The sequence below is a fragment of the Procambarus clarkii genome, chromosome 10 (genome assembly GCF_040958095.1).
Source record: "Procambarus clarkii isolate CNS0578487 chromosome 10, FALCON_Pclarkii_2.0, whole genome shotgun sequence".
In the NCBI taxonomy this organism is placed as follows: domain Eukaryota; kingdom Metazoa; phylum Arthropoda; class Malacostraca; order Decapoda; family Cambaridae; genus Procambarus; species Procambarus clarkii.
This window is the reverse complement of record NC_091159.1, coordinates 39,333,126-39,357,991: the sequence shown is the minus strand read 5'-3', so window position 1 is coordinate 39,357,991 and position 24,866 is coordinate 39,333,126. Positions and strand designations below refer to the sequence as shown.

General features: G+C 45.6%; 1 protein-coding gene across 2 annotated transcripts in view; it reads right to left on the bottom strand.

Moving 5' to 3' along the window:
• The window catches only part of LOC123745497 (two pore channel protein 1), a 74,548-nt gene that overhangs the window by 29,368 nt on the left and 20,314 nt on the right, over positions 1 to 24,866 (bottom strand). For both annotated transcript variants that reach the window (XM_069321899.1, XM_045726075.2), the window contains exons 6-9: positions 21,480 to 21,608; positions 15,081 to 15,142; positions 7,651 to 7,824; positions 2,473 to 2,574 (exon numbers count right to left, since the gene is read on the bottom strand). In XM_069321899.1, the coding sequence (XP_069178000.1) occupies positions 2,473 to 2,574; positions 7,651 to 7,824; positions 15,081 to 15,142; positions 21,480 to 21,608 (467 nt within the window). The remainder of the gene's footprint in view (positions 1 to 2,472; positions 2,575 to 7,650; positions 7,825 to 15,080; positions 15,143 to 21,479; positions 21,609 to 24,866) is intronic.

Genomic DNA, 24,866 nt, shown 5'->3' with positions numbered 1-24,866 from the left:
AGTCAATGACCTAACAATTGTAGTCAACTCCCACCACTCAAGCGTGCGGGGTCCGACAGAATACATGCCATGCCCCCATCGAAAAGAAAGGGCAGTCCGCCAGCCAGGAAGACTCCAGCACCTCGTAACGCACCCAGTAAGGAAAAGAAGCATCAAACTCAAAATAAGAAGGATCCACTATTGAGTCGTAATCCCGGGTCTCGCAGGTGGTAAGCCACAAGGGCCTCCCACACCTCCCGAGGTGGGATGCGGAAAGCCAAAAACCTCCGGAAGGAAGGAAACCGGAACTGAATCGGGGGAGGAGCCAAACTCATATCAAATTCATACATGGAGGGAGAATACGAAAACCCTTCCTCCTGGAACAAGCCCTGCGCCGAGGGTACCAACACCCAAGTGGGGTCAAATGGGGCCCAAGAACCCCCCCAAGTCAACTCCTCCCCAGCCTCAGGGTCCTCCATGTCAGGACCTAGGGCTGAGCCGTCCTCCAAACCCTATGCCTTTGGAGAAAAGGCAGAGTCCACCAGAAAAGCAGGGATGAAGGGGGTCCTCTGGCATGACCCAAAAACGCCAGCAGGAGGAACAGGCTCGAATGCCTCCGCTGCCGATCCAGATGGGGCAGTTCCTGAGGCCGCTCGAGTCTCACCACCAATAAAACCCTGCCCAGACTCTGAAACCCTCACTTTTAGAAGTCGGGAGCAGAGGATAGGGAGGGAACAGGATAAACCACAGCAGAGGGAAGGACAAGGGGGCACGGACGAAACCAAAGTCAAAGCAACTAGTGCCCATAAGTCCAGGTCCCTATAACCAAAGTGGGGCAGCCGTGTGGCATCCGGAAAGACAATTAACCTAGAGTGTTGCAGCAACCTAAACTGCGCATGCAACGCAGATGCTGCCTGCACCCAATGAACAGTAGACTGGAGAAGAAGCAAGGAACACCACTCGCAGGACTCCGGGACAAAGGTATCATTGACCCAACAGGCAGCATGGTGGAGGCAAAGATGATTGTCACCCTGAGACAAGGGGACAAACCCTCAAACTCTCACAAAACGAGGTGGGACTCAGGATTCCTCCATCGGTCCAAGAAGCCCCAATGGGGATTTCTAGGGCCCCATAGGCTGACTGCTAAGGGAAGCCCAGGCAAGATACTGCTAATCGGTTATCCCAGAGCTACCAAACTAAAAGCTGAACCCCTGTGACATGTTTAATCACGGAGACCTATCTTGAGATGATTTCGGGGCTTTTTAGTGTCCCCGCGGCCCGGTCCTCGACCAGGCCTCCACCCCCAGGAAGCAGCCCGTGACAGCTGACTAACACCCAGGCACCTATTTTACTGCTAGGTAACAGGGGCATAGGGTGAAAGAAACTCTGCCCATTGTTTCTCGCCGGCGCCTGGGATCGAACCCAGGACCACAGGATCACAAGTCCCGCGTGCTGTCCGCTCGGCCGACCGGCTCCCCTCCCACCTAGAGGAGGGCCACCAAAATACAAGTGGACCTATAACCACACAAGGCAAGCCCCCCCCCCCCTCCAGGCAAACAAAAGAAAAAGAAAAAGAAAAACCCCATAAAAGCACAACGTCTCCAGGGAAACGGAACTGGCTGCTATGAGTATATATGACAGCTGCACAGTACCTTGCGCCCCAGCCAGCGATGATACTACTACCTACCCAAGGTCAAACAGGATTAAGAACAACCCCAGCTGACCCCAAGGACGGGCAATCACCTACCAGCAAAAGAACCACACGGAGGTAATCTCCTGAACATCTTATGGAAGATAACCCTAAACCGCAAGGGCTGTACTTACAGGGCACTTGGGGAAGGTTGCCCTAGGCGCATGCAGTCCCATTACTCTTGTGTTACTCCTGGCTCATACACCACCAACACAGTAGAACAACACTGCTATGGATAGCACTGCTCAAAAGGATGGAGTCAAGAGTTGATGAACCACCATCAAACACAACAGTCCTGAACTGAGGTTAGGTAGCCAGTGTGAGGGGGGGGCCTGGGGCTCCCCCTTCCCCTTCCCGGGGAGAGGGGAGTTACGCAGTCAGCGGCGCGGTGGCTGTGGTGACATGTTTGTTTGCTCTATTTCTGAATGGGGAGTTCTGCCTGCTCGTTTGGCTTTTGGTTTGCAATTTCACCAGCTGTAGTTTGTTTTGAGATTCCTACCTTTCTGGGTGCCTGACCTGGTAGATGGCAGACATAGACTGTTTCCAATTACATGGGAGTCTCTATAGGCCATTGCTCCTCATACCTCTCTGAGAGGGGCCAGGTTTCTACTGAGGACCGAACTCCATCGATTGAATGTTGCCACAGTCTAATATATATACACATCAGCCCTGTATAGGTTAGGGGAGCCGAAGGGGCTCTCCACAGAAATGGCATAAGTTATATCTATCAGAGATAACTAGATAAAAAGAATGGCAAAATTATATTACAGCACTTGTATTTAAAATAAAATAAAAATTCTTACATTACATCAGGGTTGTTGGCAGTTGTGACCAAAACATAAAGGTCGAAGAGACTATCCCAGTAAGTTCCAAAGTAGGGCCGGCCATCCACCCACGTCAGATTCCTATGAGAAAACTTTTGGATTATAGGTAATATGATCAAAATTTAAATTTAATTTGCTCCATTCAGTCTTCTCCAAGCAATTTTATTTCACAGGAAGCCTCAATCTCTCTCTCACTTGGTACAAGGGGACAAAAGCTGAAGTGAACATGTTACCGAGATATAAGGAACACATGCTCATATGTAAATGACAGATCAATGGGATCAGGGACATACCAAACAAGACAACTGATAGGGTTTGCGATATAAGAGCTGGAACACTTAGGTAAATACAGTTAGTTTAAGCAGTTATGGGAATCATAAATCAAGAATGATATAGGAATGGGTATGACACCAGCTTATTGCCGGAGGCGCGTGCACACACACACACTTCATAAAGCTCATCCTGAAGACATTCATGTATCAGCACATTCAACAAGCTATGAGGGTGAGGGGAAGGGATGTCCTTTTAGGAATAAAGTATGCAATGTGATATAATCTAGAAGAGAATGAGGAAGTTGAAGCACTTCAAAAACCTAATTTCACATGAAGACACTATGGGGAACTTCTTTAAGGAATTTGATTGGAAAGTCTTGCTATTGGGCAAGGAAGTAAATTAGTTGTATGTCAAGTTTTGTGAAATATATAAAATAAAAATAAAAAAACCAGCGTTGAATGTAATGAAATGCCATTTTCTGGTCGAGTCCTAGAGGTTCTCTGGAGCTATCGGGCTAATATGTGATATATTAGACTAAGGCATTAACCACTGCACTGCTCTGCTTTAACCCTTAGATCGCTTTAACCCTTAGGGAGGGAGGGAGGAATGGATGGATGGATGGATGAGCGGCAACTAGCAGAAGCCGCCTGGAGAAACTGAGACACAACCGAATCTGCAAACAATAGCAGACAAAGTGGAGATGAAAGCCTAAGAGCCAGGGCCCAAGCAAAATCCACAGAGAGAGCGAGGACAGCCTGCCAACACGCGAGGCGGGAGGCATAAAAAAAGGACACCGCCTCCCGGAGGATAGGTGAAATAAAACAGCTTAAGCAACACTACCGACGCCCTGGCCGCCGAAGTCAATATGGCAAACGACGACCAGGCAGCCAACTCCTCTACATCCTCCACAAGCTCGTCAAAGGGCAGCTCAAGAAGGGAAAAAGAAGCGAATAATTGAAACCAAATGCCTCCAAGCGCGAAGATCTTCCGCAGCCAAAGCAGTCAAAAGGGAAGGGACCTGGACGTTCAACTGGAGCACACCACATTCATGAGGAAGCACAAGGGCACACAAGCACACATTAAGATGCTCAAATGCACTCCCAAAGTACACTTGCAACACCGTAATGAGCTCCCGCCACTCAAGCATGAGGGAACGACAGAACGTATGCTACGCCCCCAACGAAAAGAAAGGGCAGTCTGCAAGCCAGGAAGACGCTGGCACCTCGTAACATATTCAATACGGCAAAGAAGACCCTAACTCAAGAGAGACTGGGTCATGTACTGAGGAGGAAGCCGGGTCTTGCAGGAGGTATGCACCTAGGCCTTCCAAATCCCTGCAGGGAAAATTCGAGAGGTCAAAACTCTCAAAGGTCAAGGTCAAAGTCAAAGAGGTCAAAGCAGCCGCAAGCCCAAGGGGGTGGGAAGGGGGGAGTCAACCCAATATAAAATTTGTACAAGGAAGGGGAGGGGGCGTACAAAAACCCCGAATCTTGCAACAGCAGGCCCCGCCCTGAAGGGACTAAAACCCAGGCAGGATCGAAAGGGGTCCAAATGCCCCAGGCTGCCTTCCCCCAGCCCCGGAATCCACCAAACTAGGATCGGGGTAGAGCCATTCTCAACGTCCTCCATCCTTGAAGGAAAGGTAGAGTCCAAGGGAAAGGCATCCAAGAAAGGGACCTTCTGAAAGGACCCAGGAGCCTCGGCAGGAAGAAACGGCTCAAATGCCTCCATCCCTGCAGCGAATGAAGCAAACCCTGGAGCCGCCCAACCCTCATCCCCAGCTAAACCCTGCCCCGACTCCAAAACCCTCGGATGTTTAGGAGCTGGAAATAGGAAGGGGAGGGGGGAGGAGGAGAACAGTGAACCACACCAATAAGGGGAGAATGAAGGGGCATGGACAGAACAACCAAAATTGAAGCAACCAACACCCCCAAGTCCCGGTCCCTGTGACCAAAATGGGGCAGCCCTGGGGCATTCGAGCAGCCAACCAATTGTGCGTATTGCAGCTACGTAAACCTAGCATGTAATGTGAGAGCTGCTTGACCCCTAACCTCAGCCGTAGCATTATGGGTAAATTGAAGGACGAGCAGAGAACAAGTCTCGCAAGACTCCACGTTGAAGGTGTCGTTGACCTAACAAAGCAGCATGACTGAGGCAATACAGGTGATCGTATCAGGGGCAACGAGCATCCTTCAAACTCGCACAAGGCAAGATGTGACTCGGATGACTCATCCATCGTGGTCAACAAAGTCCCGATGGGGGTTTTCCAGGGAGAATGCAGGGGAATACATCCCTATGGGAAACCCAGGCACAGAACTGCTAAAGCTGGTTGTATCCCCATAATATAGCCAGGCAAATTAGCCCCTGTGAGGTGAGTAACCCCAGAGGCCCAGAGGAGGACTGCTCTACTGAACCTAGGTAGCACCTAATATGGACTGTGGCAACCTCCCAATGGGCAATAAAGTAAACTAAAGAATGAAAGAGAACTTCGAGGAAGCACCACAACCTAGACACGTCTGAAAAAGTCATGGCTGCTGCGATTATGCAAGCTGGGCAGCCCAGTGCGCCCCAACCAGCAACCACTCCCTACCCAGGGTCAAATGAAAGGACCGAGACCTAAGCTGACCCTCATGGGCGAGGTAGCAAACCAAGCAGCCATATTACCCCTACGGGAATGGGGGACCCGAAGAACCCAGAGAAGAGAATCGGAACCCCAAGAGGTGTACTCACAAGGCACCTAGGAAAGGGCGCCCTAAACACATGTAGCCCTTAGTACAAACAGCCACCGCCAACACACAGAAGGAACACCAGCAGGGTGAAGCCAATCGGGTAATCGAGACCAGAGCAGGCATCCACTTGTGTGTGTGTGTGTGTGGGGGGGGGGGGGGAGTTTCTCGCCTCTGTTCGGTCTGTGGTTGCAATATTTCTACCAGGTGGGGTCTGTTTTGAAGCGCCTACCTTTCTGGGTTCTCAACCCTGATCGATGGCAGACATGAATACTTTCATACATGTGAGTTTCATAGGCCATTACTCCCTTCACCTCCCTGAGGGGACCATGTTCTGGCTGAACAGCCCTGTACTAATATTAGCTAATATCAGGCCAGTAGCTCCAGGGAGCCGATGAGGCTCCCCCACAAAAAAAATGCCTTTTGACAGTTTCACAAGAGGTTATTCTGGAAACACTGGAGTGACGGGGAAACTTTTAACATGGATGAAATTTTTTTAACAGACAGAAAAATGAGGAGCAGTAATTAGAGACAGTGTATCGGACTAGAGAAATATCAAGTGGAGTACCTATCTTGAGGCTATCTTGAGATGATTTCGGGGCTTTAGTGTCCCCGCGGCCCGGTCCTTGACCAGGCGGCCACCCCCAGGAAGCAGCACGTGACATCTGACTAACACCCAGGTACCTATTTTACTGCTAGGTAACAGGGGCATAGGGTAATAGAAACTCTGCCCATTGTTTCTCGCCGGCGCCCGGGATCGAACCCGGGACCACAGGATCACAAGTCCAGTGTGCTGTCCAATCGGCCGACCGGCTCCCACAGGGTTCAGTTCTTGAACTGGAAATGTTCTTTGTCTACATAAACAACCTACGAGATGGAATACAGAATTAGCATTATCAGCAAACATGTTCATATAAGATGCTACAGAAGATGAGACCGAGACAATTGTCATGCCCTTCAAGAGGACCTGGACAAAATAAGTGTACCATGTAGCAGCTGTATGGTGCCTACATCCAACCCATCCTCCTGTTTAGGTAGTACTTATAGTAATGATGAGGATCAGTGTACAAACATTGACATAAAAGACAATTAGATAGTAGAAATAGGTACAGTACTATTGAATTTGGACAAAAGGGAAAAGGTTTTTAATTTATGTTGCAAAGAAAACAAACTAACATCACCTAACCATCCTAGTTATTAAGTCAAAGAAGTTAAGAAAATATATGCGAAAGTGTGACGGAAACTATAATGCCAATTACAGAAAACCAGGTTGACTGTACCTGTAGTACAAAATTATAAAACAAAGACATACAGCACAGGAATCTTAGTTTATTTTTAGAAGGTAATAAAAATATGGTTTACAAGGATGTCACTCAAGTACAGGGTACAAAATAGCATTAAATTATTTTTTTGAAGATATTAGTGAGTGCTATTACAGAGATGAAATGTAATACAGTAAACTCTCAATTATTAAGATGACTTGGCAATCAACCCACATTCACTTTATTACATGTCTCTTAATACCAGCCCATCCTTTATGATGGTCTAACACTGTCACTTGTATCGTACAATGTGCGTTAGTTCATATTTGTATTTATGCATACAAAGCATAGCTACAGCAAGTAAAACTTCAAGTCTATAACAATACTTTTTAAGCAAGATATAGAAAATTCTACCAAATCTAACCAAATCATCCAACACCTAATGTAGGCCAAACAATTGTGCCCAAAAAAATTTCTTTAGCACACACAATCTAACCTACAAATCTATATCTATTGTAGTATGTATATACTGGACTGTATTACAGACATAAAGCTTGAAAATGAGTTGAATATGCCATGGGACACAATGAAGTTTAATATAAATACTCAAGTGTAATGTATACATTATACACTGTAAGTCTTGTATATAAAACACAAGTGCAATACCCAAATAATTAAATAAATGGTGAATTCTGATAATTGATAGTTTACTGCAGCATACTCAAAATTAAACAGATTTTCTGTATTAGTAATGTAAACTAGTGCAACATTACAAGCAAATTAGTCCTTAATTGAAAAACACACCCTTAAACTGGTGATTTATTCCAAGACATCATATAAAAGCTATTGCAAAACACAGAAATGTATTAGTATAAAGCCATTAAACCTTTTCTAACCTGCCACCAAACAACTTGAAAGCCATGAGAGCAAATATAGCCAAACTGAAGAAGAAGAGAAATAGTACATTGACCACATCAGGAAGCGTTCGTCGGAGGTTACGGAAGGATCTTCTGATCTGACGCATCTCGGGAAAATTCACAGCAAACAGCGGTCGCAAAACCCGAGACCACCTGAAAAGTTACTTGGGTAATTTATTGTGCATAATGGAGAAAACAATAGGTCATGATATTTATGACAAATATAATTTCATTATAAAATGCAATTTGAAAATCCATAATTTCTAGCGTGTATCTAAGGAAATGAGTATAAAACACAAAATTGTTCCTATAATACAATCTTGAAAATTTGAATCTCAAAATAACAGAAACCTCAAAATATTGAAACATTTGGTAATGGAACAGTTAGCCCTAATTTAGACAAGGACACATTCCTAAAACATCATGATTGGAAAGGATACTGGAAGAGGTAGTAAGTGTTAAATACTTTTGGACAGTGTTAGATAAAATTTGTATTAGGGAAGATGTAATAAGAGAGGATAATGTGTGTGGAAGAAGAGGGGTAAAAGAGGTGACTGAAAGGAAGGAATGTTGGTATGGTAGTTAAGATAGGGCAGAGATAGTAGAGTACTGTATACTACTCCCAGCCAATATTTAAAAGTGAAATTTGGGTATAGAAAGGGCAAAGTGCTCAAGAGTACAAGTAGAGGAAATTAGTTTCTTTAAAGCATCTGGTGTAAGTGTGTGGGATATGTATAGCAATGAGGAAGTACAATGGCGCCTCGAATTAAAGAGTTTAATCCGTTCCGGCACCGAGCTCGTCATGTGGAAAACTCGTCTTTAGAAACTAATTTCTCCATTTAAAATAATGTAAATAAAATTAATCCGTTCCACCGCCGAAAAACATCAATATGATATTCGATTATTTAAACAATGGAGCAGCCTACCTGACATACACTGAACAAACCTTTGTGACATTTGTCCGTTTTTCAAATTTGTTCATTTTTTATTTTTTTCATTTTTATAGCAAAAGGTTTGTTCAGTGTATGTCAGGTAGGCTGCTCCATGTTATAAAAAAAAAAAAAATTGGAAAAACGAACAAATGCCATACAGGTTCGTTCATTGTTTGTCGGGTAGGATGCTCCATTATGACAATCTTTCTTTGTTTCAAATGTGTTCAATTTGTTTTTCATTTTTCATTTATTTATTAATAATGGAGCAGCCTACATGGCACACACTGAACGACCCTTTATGACATTTGTCCGGTTTTTAAATTTGTTCAATTTTAGTTTGTTATTTTTTTGTTATAAGAAACATGGAGCAGCCTACCTGATACGCACTGAACGAATCTTTTTGACATTTGTTCTTGTTTCAAATTTTTTGATTCTACAAAAAAAATTCAATGCTTTGCAACATAACAGCAATCACCCCTTTACATCCCAGCATCATTATCATCTTTAAAACAAATATATGATTTTGCATCGTCGGAGGTGTCCGAGAATTTGCAAGAATCAGCGGGAACGCTAGGAAGCACCACATGGTTTTCTCGTTAATGGAGTGGAAGCTCGTCAATCGAAACAAATTTTCAGCGAGTGGCTCACTCGTTACTTGAAATGCTCGTAGACAGAGCCGCTCGTCACTCGAGGTTCCACTGTATATGAGAGATGTTATACGAGTGAAATTTGTAAGGGAAGGGAAGGAAAGGGAAGGGAAGGGAAGGGAAGGGAAAGGAAGGGAATTATAAGGAGAAAGTGCCAAGCCATTATGACTATACAGCATTTGAAATGGATCAGGATAAGGAGTTGGGATGGAACAGAGGGAAAGGATTGGTGCCCAACCATTTGGACGGTCGGGGATTGAAAGCCAACCTACATGAAGCGAGGCAGTTGCTCTACCGTTTAACCCAAGTGGTTGGGCAAGTGTTGAGGGAATGAAATGTTAAGTTGTGGAGAGAGTGAAGGAAAATATATTGAGGTGGTATGGGCATGTCAGAGAATTGTTTTATGAGAAGGGTGTACAAGGTTGAAGTAAAGTGATCATATGGTTGAGGTGTATGACTGGTATCTTTTGCCCAAAATGCTTCAAAATGTCTACTGTATTGTCTATTATGAAGAAAATAATATTAGCCCTATGAAGTAATAGTGGCTTTATTAGTTTGAGTAACTCCTGTCCCCACAATTGTACGTTACTCTTATATTCATTGTACACACATTCTTTTGAACAAAAACTTGAATTAGGATTTGAAAGGGTAAAGTGGAACAAGACTGTAAACGAAAAAAAGGGAGGGAAAGTTTGTGGTGATAAGAGCCTCCTCAAGAAATGATTGCAATGTACCCCACCTCCACCTAATACGGGACCTTCGGGAATGAGAATAACTATAGATAGAATATGCCTGGCATCAGTAGTAACCCTGTTAATAATTAAAAATAATTCACTGTGTTGGGGTTCAGACAGCCAGTGTATTCATACACATTAGGCTTATATCGAGGTTCCCTCCCCCCCCTCCCCAAGTTCAAATTACTGACTCTGCCCAGGATGCAACCTCACAACAAACTGACTAATTCCTGAGTACCTACTTACTGTTAGGTGAAGAGGGACAATAGGTGATATCAAAATAAGCCTAACTATTTCTGTCCCGGCCAGGATTCGAAACCAGAAATTCTCGATTGTGAGTCGTGAATGAACCTGACTGTACCATACTACTGGAACCCAAAGCAGCAGTTATAAAAGAAACAATCACCTAACAATTGCAAAAGAGCTTAATTTATTCAGAAAACTTGAGAAGAGTTGTTCTACTGCTAAATTAGTAGAACATAACATCAAAAAAAGCACTGCAGCAACAAACAAATGTATAACCAAAAGCTAACATACTTACCATCATATGTTCAACACACAGTTTTCCATCCCTAGTATTTTCTAGTAAGTCATATATTCAATCACAGATAAATACAGGAACTGTTACCATGCAAAAATGACATGCATTTCCTTTCCTAAGAATTATAAACAGTAATATTACAGGAATCTTCAGGGGTCCTCGTTACATTCCATTCCATTCACACGTGCTCTTATTACCTGTTAACAATCCATGCTCTTATTACCTGTTAATAATCCATGCTCTTATTACCTGTTAACAATCCATGCTCTTATTACCTGTTAACAATCCATGCACAAGCTACTAACAAATAATGCCAGGGCATTTTAACCCTTTCACTTTGCACCTGTTTCATGTGACAACTCTATGGTGCGCACAAAAAAACAGCATTGAATGTAATGAAAAACCATTTTCTGGGCAAGACCCGGAGGCTCCTCGGAGCTATACCAGGCTGATGTGTATATATTAGACCATCGCAACAGTCAATCGAAGTAGCTCTAAGCCTACCGAGGATCGGAGCCAGAACCTGGCCCCCCTCAAGAGAGGCACGAGGAGCAACAGCCTAAAGATACCCCCGTGTAATTGAAAGCAGTTTTTGTCTGCCATCTACCAGGTCAGGCACCCAGAAAGGTAGGAATTTCAAAACAAACTACTGCTGGCCAAAAAATTGCAAACTGAAAGCCGAAAAAGCAAACGGAACTCCTCAATGAAAAACCGGGAAACAACATGATGTCACCACAACCGTCTGCGCAACCCCCACCTCCCTGGGAGGGGAATGGGGGGTCCCAGACCTCACGCCGGCAGCTTTCTGTCCACCAGGACAGAAAGAGCAGAAACCCCTGTGCCGGAGAAGAGCATGAAGCTCCCAACCCAACCCCCAGAGGCCAATGCCAACAAGAAAAAATAGAGCCTTAGAAAAACAGTCCTGAACCGAGGGGGACACCATAAACCGAGGAGAAGAGAGAAAAGAGAGCACCTGGTCCAATGAGCAGGACGGCGCAGGCAGTGTGAGCAGGCCGGAGGTGAAACACCCGAGAAAGCTTGCGGAACAGAGCAGAAGTGACATCCACCCTGAATGCAAGCTGCTACGGCTCCACCAGCACCGCACGATACGAGGTGACAGTATTCGGTAGAGACAAAAATGACTAAAGGACCGCCAGGAAATTTCATACTGCTGTCTAGACGAAACTCGCAGGTAGGACACCATCAATGAAGTCACCTGATCATCATACAAGTGGTGATACACCCATGTCAAAAAGACCAGACGCAAAGAGTGAAAGAGAAAATCAAACCAGCCACGGACCGAACCGGACTGATCTGCTGAAAGAAGTGGAGCCGCGGGAAGGCCCTCGGGTTCGGATAACGAGTAAGAAGCGCCTGAAACCAAGGCTGGCCTGGCCACCAAGGAGTCAACAGGACCACACTCCCCTGGTAAGTCTCCAACTGAGCTAGGATCCAGAGCAACAACTGGACCGGAGGGAAGAGGTACAGATAACTCCACTTCGACCAGTCCAGCCGAAAGGCATCGACCCCGACGCCCTCGCAGTCTGGGAAGGGCGCCACATAAACTGGAAGACACCTCAACCACGCTTATGCGAAGAGGTCCACCTCTGGGCGTCCGTACGTCTGGCAGAGCCAACTGAACGAGTTGGCATCGACCATCATTTCCGTGGAAAGGGGAATGAACCGAGACAGGCTGTCTGCCAGGACGTTTGACACCCCCTGAACATGAACTGCCAGGAGGGAGAGCCAAACCCTGAGAACTCAGCAGACGAGTCACCCGAAGCTACCAGCCCTCAAAGAACCAAGGACCGCATCGAACCCCCACGGTTCAGGTAATGAACCACCGGGGAGCAGTCCAAATGTAGCCAGATTGTTGCTCCTTGAGCGACCAGAATCCTCTAAAACGAATGCCACACCGCTGCAAACTCCTGCGCCATGCTGTGAGCTCAACGGAAGGACGGACCCTACCAACTCTGGCTGGCCTGGTGAGCACTTGTCACAAAACCCTAGCTGAGAGACGAGGCATCCGTGAACACATCGAGCGAGGGGCTTGGGGAGGCGCCACGCACAGAACGCCAAAAAAACCCACAGAGGAAGCCAGTGACGCAGCAGCTGACGTAAGGCTCCTGGGATCCGAATCTATCGATCGCGAGAGCGATCGATAGATTCCCCTGAACCCTGCCCCCGTAATCCATCTCCACCACACCCAGCACGAGCCAGTCCGAAGACAGACGGCTCCAACAGGGGAAAAGATGCGCAAGACCGAAGCCAAGTGCCCACGGGCGCACAAATCCTCGGCCACCTGGGATGCTGAAAGGGAGGGAACCTGCACGTGAAACCGCACCTGGCCGACACCATAAGGAAGGGACAGGGGTGAACAAGCACGCCTTGAGGTGCTCCAACTCATTCCCCAAGAAAACCAGAACGACTGTAGGCAACTCTCGCCATTCAAGTGCGCAGTCCGACAGAACGAATGCCAAGCCCCGCACGAAAAAAAGGCAGTCTGCCAGCCAGGAAGACTCCGGCACCTTGAAAGGCACCCAATAAGGAAAAGAGAAGCACAACTCAAAAAGAAGGCTTCAATATCGAGGCGTAATCTGGATCTCGTAGGAGGTAAGCCGCAAGGGGCCTCCCATACCTTCCTCGGTGGGATGCGGGAAGCCAAAAACCTCCAGGACGAGGGAACCGAAGAACCCAAGGGAACTCGGAACCGAACCCGGGGAGGAGTCGAACTCATAACAAAATCGTACAGGGAGGGGGATAGGAAAAATGGACCACTGAGCCCCAATGGGGGTTTCCAGGGCCCTTAGGCTGAATACTAAGGGAAGCCCAGGCGAGGTATTGCTAACTGGTTATCCCAGAGCTACCAAGCAAACAATCTAAAAGCTGAACCTCTGCGACGTGTGCAAGCATGGGGATCTAGTGGAGGGCCACCAAAAACCTACTAGTGGTCCTACCGCCACATCAGGTAGCCCTCCTCCAGGAAAAACAAAACAAAATCAAAAGAAAAACCCGGCAAAAGCACGTCTCCAGGTGAACAGAATCGGTCGCTATGCATATATCAAACGGCTGCACAGTACCTCGCGCCCCAGCCAGCGGTGAAACTACCTCCTGCCCAAGGGAAAACAGGAGCAAGAACCAACCCAGCTGAACCCCCAAGGGCGGGCAATCACTGAGCAGCGACAGAACCACATGGAGGTAGCTGCTCCTGAACGGCTCATGGAAGATAGCCCTGAGGCCGCAAAGGCAGTACTTACGGGGCACCTAGTGATGGTAGCCCTAGGTGCATGCAGCCCCAGTACTCCTGTGTTACTCCTGGCTCACACACTACCAATACAGAGCAACAACACAGCACTGCAGTACTGCGCAAAGAGTGGAGCCAGAGTGATCGAACGTTCACCATCACAACAGCCTTTGAACTGAGGAAAGTTGCTGGCGTTGAGGTCTGGGAAACCCCCCCTCCCCCCGTCCCCCTCCCATGGAGGGGGGGAGTTTGCGCAGACGGATGCGCGGTGGTTGTGGTGACGTTATGTTGTTTCTCGGTTTTTGATTGGGGAGTTCTCTTTGCTTTTTTGGCTTTCAGTTTGCAATTTTTTTGGCCAGCAGTAGTTTGTTTTGAAATTCCTACCTTTCTGGGTGCCTGACCTGGTAGATGGCAGGCAAAGATTGCTTCCAATTACATGGGGGTGTCTTTAGGCCATTGCTCCTCATGCCTCTCTTGAGTGGGCCAGGTTCTGGCTCTGGTCCCCGGTAGGCTTAGAACTCCTTCGATTCACTGTTGCCACGGTCTAATATATACACATCAGCCCGGTATAACTCCGGGGAGCCGAAGGGGCTCTCCACAGAAAATTAAAAAATGTCTTTTCCTTCTAATATTGTTAAAATCACAAGAAACAAAAAATACTTTGTTTAGCTTACTTTGGCTGTGGTAGTACTGAGGCCCCTCACACACAAGAGGTGTGCCTATGATTTTTTTCCAAGATGGTGTCTGTTTACTGGAGACCTGAGAAAGTGGAAGCGAGTCCTGTGTACCCATGGGGAGTTTTAAATCTTACACCAAGTCTAAAATCATTCCTGGTTGATGTGCGCACCACCAATGAAACAACCCTTGTTGATATGCACAGGTGAAGGGTTAATCAGGAATACTCCTTTGCATAAATTATGTTGCCATTCCTAGCCATTAATGTTGCATTGATTGTATTGCATGCTGACGTGCCAAAGGTCTACTGTCTAACATTCAAATCCTTTATGCAAGTTTTCAATTATATTACTTTTTGCTAACCTTTGTTGACAACTGCATCTCAAAATGTATTATAGTACTCTGTAAGCAGATATTTCTCTATTATTTCTATACCCTATGTTCATATTTATAAATACAAGAAAAAAAAACAATAGCTACCTATAATGTCAGGGGAAGATCTTGGACTCGACCTGCTTTGAGTGCTCAAGAGTTAGACTGCACTTGCATATAGATAAATATGATACATACAAGGTAATAATATTAAGCAAAAATTTAGCACAAATTGAAAAAGTTTAAATAAATATTTTAACTTACCGAATACCATAGTTGCCACTTTCTATTAGTCCAATATATATAACGATGTCTAAAAAAGTAAGCTGAAATAAAAATGCACACATTCAAATAAAACAAATGCTGATAAATTTTAAGAAAGAATTACACCAATTCAAGCAAAGATATATTAAAGGGAAAAGTTTAGTAATGCATAAATCTAATATGCTTCACAAAGCAAGTATTGTATATTAATGAATTGCTTTGCACTTGCAAACGTAAATAAAAAGCATTGAATGTAATGAAATGCCATTTTTCTGGGAGAGTCCCGGAGGCTTCCCAGAACAATACTGGGCTGATATGCATGTATTAAACCGTGGCATCAGTCTATTCGATGGAGTTCTTGGCTACTGGGGACTGCGAGCCAGAACCTGGCCCCCTTAGAGAGGCACAAGGACCAATGGCTTATAGAAACCCCTATGAGGTTGGCAGCATTCCATGTCTGCCATCGACCGGGTTAGGCACCCAGAAAAGTAGAGATTCCAAAACATACTCTACCCAGTTACAAAATTGCTACCTAAAGCCGAACTGGCAAGAACAACTCCCCAATCTAATACAAGCAAACAAGCATGATGTCATAACCGCTGGTGCGCAGCTGTCTGAACAGCCGTCTGCAGAGGGGAAAGGGGGAACAGACCCCCTCACGCCGGCTATCCAGCCCCCAGTTCAGAGGCTGAATATCAGAACAAGAGTGGCCGCTACACACCAGCCAGCAAACGCCGCCACCTTCCCTCCCTCACCAACACCTCACTCGCCAACATTCCTCCTCCCACCATACTGTTTTTGCTTTTATTACACTAAAAAAAAAAAAAAAGTTATATTATATAAGATTCTACATGTTTTGTTTACCATAACTGTACAACTAAGCTGGTATGGTGAGTTCAGACAATAACAGAGGTCACCACACAGTCAGCTGACGCTCCCTCACCAAGATTACTCTTCCCACCATACTACGCATAGCAATAATTATCACCACAATCCTGCTATTATCAGTATCCTGGTCATTTTTATCACAGTCAGGGGTCTTCTGTAATACTATCATCGCTAAATAATAGCAGTTACATATATATTTTGACATTTTTAGGCAATGATGTGGTCACAAGATGAACAGCAGTGCGGTTAGCTCATGCTACATGCGCCAGCCTTGGTTGCTTACTCAGCACCGAGGCTCTCACACCCAGGAATGTTACCCACTATTTTTTTTTTAAATGGTTTCTGTTTACTAGCCCTGAGGAAGCTGATGTGAACCCCGTGTAGCCGCGGGACATTTAAATCGTCGACGGTAGGTACCACTCAATTATAATAATAATAATATATTATATATATATAATATATATATATATATATATATTATATATATATATAATATATATATATATATATATATTATATATATATTATTAAATATGACCGAAAAAGTAAGATTAATAATTCTAACACAAATTTTCTCAATCTTTCGTACATTACGCTTCACTGTTGGAGGTAAATCAAAAATCAATTCTCCAAAATTCATTTTTATTTCTAGTCTGACGCGACACGGGCGCGTTTCGTAAAACTTATTACATTTTCAAAGACTTTAGTTTCACAAATACACAACTGAATAGAACTTACGTATCTCCGATTTTATATCTACATTTGAGTGAGGTGGAAGGGGTGATGTGGCATTAACACAAGAGAGAACAAAATGTGGTATTAATAGGGTATTAATTTCATCAACACAAGACAGAACAAGAGTATTAATAGGGTATTAATTTCATCAACACAAGACAGAACACGAAACAATGGATATTGAATAGAAGTGTTTGTAGAAAGCCTATTGGTCCATATTTCTTGATGCTTCTATATTGGAGCGGAGTCTTGAGGTGGGTAGAATATAGTTGTGCAATAATTGGCTGTTGATTGCTGGTGTTGACTTCTTGATGTGTAGTGCCTCGCAAACGTCAAGCCGCCTGCTATCGCTGTATCTATCGATGATTTCTGTGTTGTTTACTAGGATTTCTCTGGCGATGGTTTGGTTGTGGGAAGAGATTATATGTTCCTTAATGGAGCCCTGTTGCTTATGCATCGTTAAACGCCTAGAAAGAGATGTTGTTGTCTTGCCTATATACTGGGTTTTTTGGAGCTTACAGTCCCCAAGTGGGCATTTGAAGGCATAGACGACGTTAGTCTCTTTTAAAGCGTTCTGTTTTGTGTCTGGAGAGTTTCTCATGAGTAGGCTGGCCGTTTTTCTGGTTTTATAGAAAATCGTCAGTTGTATCCTCTGATTTTTGTCTGTAGGGATAACGTTTCTATTAACAATATCTTTCAGGACCCTTTCCTCCGTTTTATGAGCTGTCCCCCGAGCTTAAAGCGGCAGCTAAAAGCCTTCGTGAGAACAAGGAGATAGTTGTCAGGAGAGGTGACAAGTCGCCAATATATGTCATTCTCAAAAAAGACGAATATCTGGCGAAAATGAACATCATACTCTCTGACCAAACTAAGTTCCAAAGGGTAACGAAGGACACTACAGCCGAATTAAAAGCAAAGGTCAACAAACTGATCGAAACTGTGAACGCCAAGAAATCCGGACTCCACCTGCCAAAGATCATTGGGGAATATAAACCTGGATATGCGTATGGAAATGTCAAGACGCACAAGCCTGGAAACCCACTTCGGCCAATCATTAGCCAGATACCCACACCCACGTACAGACTGGCGAAGCGACTCAACGGCCTGCTGACTCCTTATGTTCCTTGCGCCTTCAGCCTGAAGTCTCCAAAGGAATTTGTTGACTTACTGCGGGGCACACGGGCCACAGGGATAAGAGCCTCGTTGGACGTAGAATCGCTGTTTACCAACGTACCTGTGGACGAGACAATCGGAATGATAGCCGACAGAGTGTATCGTGATCCAGCCTGTACTCCTCTTGACATACCAGAAAATATTCTGAGGAAACTACTCCAAGCTTGTACTAAAGAGGCACCCTTCTTGAGCCCGGATGGGCACATGTATAAGCAAGTAGATGGGGTCGCCATGGGTTCTCCCCTAGGTGTCCTGTTTGTAAACTTCTACATGGGTACCATCGAGCAAAAAGTCTTAGTCGACATGAACTTGAAACCGGCCATATACTGCAGGTATGTTGACGACATTTTTACACAGGTACCTGATGTCAGATATCTGCAGGAGCTGAAGGAGGCATTTGAGCAGAGTTCCGTGCTGCGTTTCACTTACGAGATGGAAAAGGATGGGAAGCTGCCCTTTCTAGATGTAACAGTCATGGAAAAGGGCGGAGGTTTCCACACTGCAGTCTACACTAAGGAAACAAACATAGGAATGTGCCTAAATGCCAACAGCGACTGCCCAGACAGGTACAAGAGGAGTGTTGTTAACGCATATGTCGACCGTGCTCTCAGCCACAGCTCAGAATGGAAGCAAGTCGACGAAGAACTCTGTAGGGTAAGGCAGGTCCTAGTCAATAACGGCTTCTCCAATGGTTTCGTCGAAGACATCATAAGAAGGAAAGTGAAAAGCCATGCAACCTCTGAAGAGACAACTAACACAACACCTATACCCCCTATTAGACTATTTTACAGGAACTTCTTTTCCACAGCTCATAAAACGGAGGAAAGGGTCCTGAAAGATATTGTTAATAGAAACGTTATCCCTACAGACAAAAATCAGAGGATACAACTGACGATTTACTATAAAACCAGAAAAACGGCCAGCCTACTCATGAAAAACTCTCCAGACACAAAACAGAACGCTTTAAAAGAGACTAACGTCGTCTATGCCTTCAAATGCCCACTTGGGGACTGTAAGCTCCAAAAAACCCAGTATATAGGCAAGACAACAACATCTCTTTCTAGGCGTTTAACGATGCATAAGCAACAGGGCTCCATTAAGGAACATATAATCTCTTCCCACAACCAAACCATCGCCAGAGAAATCCTAGTAAACAACACAGAAATCATCGATAGATACAGCGATAGCAGGCGGCTTGACGTTTGCGAGGCACTACACATCAAGAAGTCAACACCAGCAATCAACAGCCAATTATTGCACAACTATATTCTACCCACCTCAAGACTCCGCTCCAATATAGAAGCATCAAGAAATATGGACCAATAGGCTTTCTACAAACACTTCTATTCAATATCCATTGTTTCGTGTTCTGTCTTGTGTTGATGAAATTAATACCCTATTAATACTCTTGTTCTGTCTTGTGTTGATGAAATTAATACCCTATTAATACCACATTTTGTTCTCTCTTGTGTTAATGCCACATCACCCCTTCCACCTCACTCAAATGTAGATATAAAATCGGAGATACGTAAGTTCTATTCAGTTGTGTATTTGTGAAACTAAAGTCTTTGAAAATGTAATAAGTTTTACGAAACGCGCCCGTGTCGCGTCAGACTAGAAATAAAAATGAATTTTGGAGAATTGATTTTTTATTTACCTCCAACAGTGAAGCGTAATGTACGAAAGATTGAGAAAATTCGTGTTAGAATTATTAATCTTACTTTTTCGGTCATATTTAATAATATATGTCTACAGGAAAGACTGCTACCAAAATATACTAATATATTATATATATACAGTATATATATATATATATACACATATACATATATATATACAGTATACACATATACTTATATATACATACATACACACACATATACATACAAGATGTGAGCAATTTGGTGACAGTTACTCAAATTGTATATAAACAATGTGCGCTGTTAAAGGGTTAGGCGGGATGCGGGAGGAAGAAAACCTCTGGAAGGAAGGGTATGAAGAACCCAAGGAAACCCAGCGAGGAGCCGAACTCATATCAATCTAGTAAAGGGAGGGAGGTAAGAAAACCCCCTTCCCCTGCAACAAGAATTCTGTGCCGAGGGGTCAAATGGGGTCCCTAGCACCCCAAGTCAACTCCTACCCAGCCCCAGGATCCTCCACAATAGGACCCGGGGCAGAGCAATACTCCAAACCCTCTGTCTCGAAAGAAAAGGCAGAGGCCACCAGAAAAGCTGGGAAAATGGGGGCCCGCTGGTCAGACCCCAAAGTGCCAGCTGGAGGAGCAGGCTTGAATGCCTCCATCGTCTAACCAGATGGGGTATCTCCAGAAACCGCTCGAGTCTCGCCACCATCTAAACCATGTCCCGACTCTGAAACAAAATGAAAAAAAGGCAAAAGAAACAAAAAGCAAAAGAAAAACCCTGCAAAGGCACAACATCTCCAAGAGGAATAGAACTGGCCGCTATGTATAATGGGAAACTAACTGCACAGTACCTTGTGCCCCTACAAGCAACGTTACTACCTTCTACCCAAGGTCAAACAGCAACAATGAAAATCCTAGCTGACCCCAAGGGCGGGTAATCACCGAGCAGCAAAAGATCCCTACAGAGATAGTTCCTGAACAACTTGAGGAAGGTAACTAAGCCGCAAGAGCAGTACTTGCAGGGCACCCAGGGAAGAGAACCCAAGGCACATGCAGCCCCAGTACTTCTAGAATTACTCCTGGCTCGCACACCACAACACAGCAGAACAACACCGCAAGGTACAGCACTGCTCAGAGACAGGAGCCAGAGTCGAACAACCACTACTCAACACATCAGCCTCAGAACTGGGGTTGGATAGGCACAAGGGGTCTGGGGCTCCCCCTTCCCCCTCCCAGGATGGGCAGAGCTGCGCAGACAGCAGAGCGGTGGCAGTTGTGATGTCATGCTTGTTTGCTTGTCTTAAATTGAGGAGTTCTCTTCTTGCCAGTTCGGCTTTAGGTAGCAATTTTGTAACCAGGTGGAATTTGTTTTGGGATGCCTACTTTTCTGGGTGCCTAGCCTGGTCAATGGCAGACATGGAATGCTCCCAACCACATGAGGGTTTCTATAAGCCATTGCTCCTCACTCCTTGAGGGGGAGGGGGCAGGTTCTTGCTCATGGTCCCTGGCAAGCAAGAGCTCCATTGAATAGACCGATGTCACGGTCTAATACATACATATCAGCCCGGTATAGCTCCGTGGAGCCAGAGGGACTCTCCACAGAAAGAAGAACATTTCTATGAGAAGTCAAGCATATCTCCTTTTTTATTTGCTTAATTTCAACTTGCAAAAAAAAAGTTAAAAATTATGAACAGTTCAAGCAATAAAACTAAAAAGTTATTGTAGGTTAGCCAATCATGCATAAACATAAAAAATACCCATAGCAAAATCATAGTTGATATTTCAGGCACAACAGCAAAGAATATTAACAATACTTTTACTGTAGTCTATTATGAAGCAAAGAATATTAGCAACAATCCTACTGTATTGTCTATTATGAAGAAAATAATAACAACAACAATCCTACTAAATTGTCTAATATGAAGCCTTAAAACTGTGTATCCAAATGTTACAATACTCACCCCAGCAAACACTAGAATCAAAATATTCTTAGTATCTGACCAGAATCGGGTGAGAGGGGTGAAGACGCTGATGTGTACAATTCTAAAGAGATAAAATAGCAGAATGCCTATTTCTATGGTAATAGTAACCTGTAAAGTTAAAAAACAAAAATTAATTTAACAGAAAACTTTATACAGTATCATAAGAATATTAAGAAGCACTTACTGTACATTGAAAAGTATCATATTGGGCATGGTTACTGCAAAGAGCAAAATTTGGTTTTGTTCCAGCAACTACTAGAACATTGCAAAAAACCAGCGTTGAATGTAATGAAACGCCACTTTCTGGGCAAGCCCCGGAGGCTCCCTGGAGTTATAGTACTGATATGCGCTATATTAGTCTGGGGCTTCTGTCAATGGAGTCCTGCCTACCGGGGACCAGACCTGGAACCTGGTCCCCTCAGAGAGGCACAGGGAGCCATGGCTTAAGGTATTTAAGGTACCCCCTTTGTATTTAGGGGTATTCCTTGTCTGCTATCGACCAGGGTTAGGCACCCAGAAAGGTAGGCATTTCAAAACAAACCCCACATGGTAGAAATTGTAAAAACCCAAAACCGAATAGAGAAATAGAATTCCCAAAAAGAAAGTTAACAAGCAAACAAGCAATTGACATTCACCGCCACAGCACAGCTTATCTGTGCAGCCCTCCCCTTCCCGAAAGGGGAAGGGGAGAGTCCCAGACCCACGTGCCGACCCCTCACCTCAGTTTGTAAGCTGAACATCAAAAACGAAACCGCCAACCAGAAGGAAGGAGGAGGGTGCCAGGGAGCTTCTGGGGCTCACCCAGAAAATGGCATTTCATTACATTCAACGCTGGTTTTCTGTGGGGGAGCTCCTTCAGCTCCTTGGAGCTACCTAACCACGTAAATAAAAAGAGGGATTTAACCGGGAGGCGGCTGTACTGCAAGGATAAACTCTAGGACACGATAACTGGCTGCAACCTGCGACCCAAAGCCACACATGAACGACTGGGACAAGGAATATTTACCAAATAATGGGCAGCCAGGACCCTGTTCGACCTCCAAAACCCCCACACCCGAATGTCAGTCGAGGACGAGTTGCCAAACACAGCAGTCAAAGCAGTACACTTACAAACATCATGGGCACGAAGGTAGAACGTAGGCTGGCTAGACTTAATAACCCTGTGGACAACCCGAGAGACCCAAGCCCTAGAACAGGGAATGAGAAAAATCGGATCTACCCAAAGCGCATCCATGGTCACAGAGGCCGTGGCACAAATAATGGCACAGAGCCGCAACCGGACACAACACATGATGCTCCCCCGGCCTGACCAACCAAGCATCAATAACCCACGGACCCCTCCAGAAGCCTGCTGCCTCGTTCTTCGCCAGAAAGGAAAGAGATGGGCTGCAACGGAACAAAACCGTCCACCAGGATCAAAGGAGCAGAAACCTCTGCACCAGAGGAGAGCATGAAGCTCACTGACTCAACCCCCAGAGGCCAATTCTAACAGAAACAGAGGCTTTGGAATAACAATCTTGTACTGAAGGGCCGCATGATACGAGGCGACAGTATTCGGCATAAGATGACAGTCCTGAAAGAACCAAGAAAGGAAAGACAAGGCAACCCGAACAGAAATGGAAGTAAACCTATGAAGAGAGAAAATGGTGAAAAGACCGTCAAGCCACCTCATACTGTCTCCTAGACGAGGACTGAAGGTGGGACACCATCATAGAAGCCTCCTGATCACCATACAAGTGGTAATAGACCCCAGTCAATAAGATAAGATGTGAAGAGCAGAGCAGCAGATCAAACCAGCCTCGTACCAGACTGGCCCGATCTGACGGAAGAGGCGGAGCTGCGGAAAACATCCCGGGTTCGGACACTGAGCAAGCAAGAGCCTGAAACCAAGGCTGAACTGGCTACCATGGGTCTACAAGGACAATTCTCCTACGATAAGACTCCAACTGAGCCAGAACCCAAAACAACTGCTAGACTGGGGGGAAAGAGGTAAAGGGAACCCCACCTCGGCCAGTCCTGCCAAAGAGCGTCTACAGAGACGGCTCTGCAGTCAGGAAAGAGCGCCACATATAGCAGGAGAAGCTGGGACTACACCGACACAAAGAGATCCACCTCCGGGGTCTAGTACAGTATGTCTAACATAGTCAACCAAAGGAGTCGCTGTCGACCGTCCATTCCATGGACAGGGCGAATGAAATGCGAAATGTGACGTTGGACACTCCCGGATGTGAACCGTATGGAGCTAAACCCTGAAAAAACAGCAGACGAGTCACTTGAAGTGACCAGCCCAAAAGAGCAAAGGACCGAAGTGAACCTTGCAGTTCAGACAATAAACCACTGGAGTGCAGAGCCCCGAGTGACCTAAACCCTCCGCAGCAAAAACCAAACCGCCGCAAACTCCTGCACCGTGCTGTAAGCCCGACGGAATGACAAACCCCATCGCCCCTGGTTGGCCTGGTGAGCACTCACTACAAAGCCCCAGCTGAGAGATGAGGCATACGTGAACACATTGAGCAAAGGTTCAGGAAGATGCCAAGGCACTGAACCCCGAAAAACCCGTAGAGGAAGCCAGATACGCAGCAGCCGATGCAAGGCCCCCGGGGAGTGAACTCAGCAGTCACGAGAGAGGCAGAGGGGATGGTCCCTGAAGGAACCAGAACAGGCGCTGAAGCCATACCCGACCCGACGGGTAAACCAGCACGGCAAAGATCAACCTCCTGCACAACTGTTTGAGCAATCAATGAGCGACCCAGGACCCCACCAGAAACAGCTGAAGGCAGGACTGCAGCCACAACGATGCCACAGGAAGGAGAGACTTGGAAGCGGTCTTAGAGTCCCACACAAGACCCATCCAGGTCCAAACCTGAGACGGAACTAGGTGGGACTTCCTCCAGTTCACCAGGACCCGAACCTGACGAGCTGGGAAAGAACCAAACCCCTGGTGAGCAAACAAGCTGACCGACTGGGAGCCCACACCAGCCAGTCGTTGAGGTAGGCTAAAACTCGAACCCCCTAGCAGACGCAGACGGGCCACCACGACCCGGGTAAGACGCGTGAAAACGTGAAGTGCCAGATTCAAGCCAAACAGAAAGCAATGAAAGTGGCAAGCATGCCGCTCCACAATGAAACCGAGCCAATCCCTGATGAATTGGGACGTGCCAGTACACGTCCCAGAGGCCCAGACACACCATCCAGCAGTCGGACCTGAGACAAAGTGGTCATCCGAAAGGAGGGTCAAGGAATCCAACAGTTCAGATGGTACAAGTCCAGCATGAAACGAAGATCCACACAGTCCCGTTTCGGTACTGGAAACAGGTCGGAAACTCACCCGAGGGATTAAGCCAATTCCACCATGCCCAAGTGCAC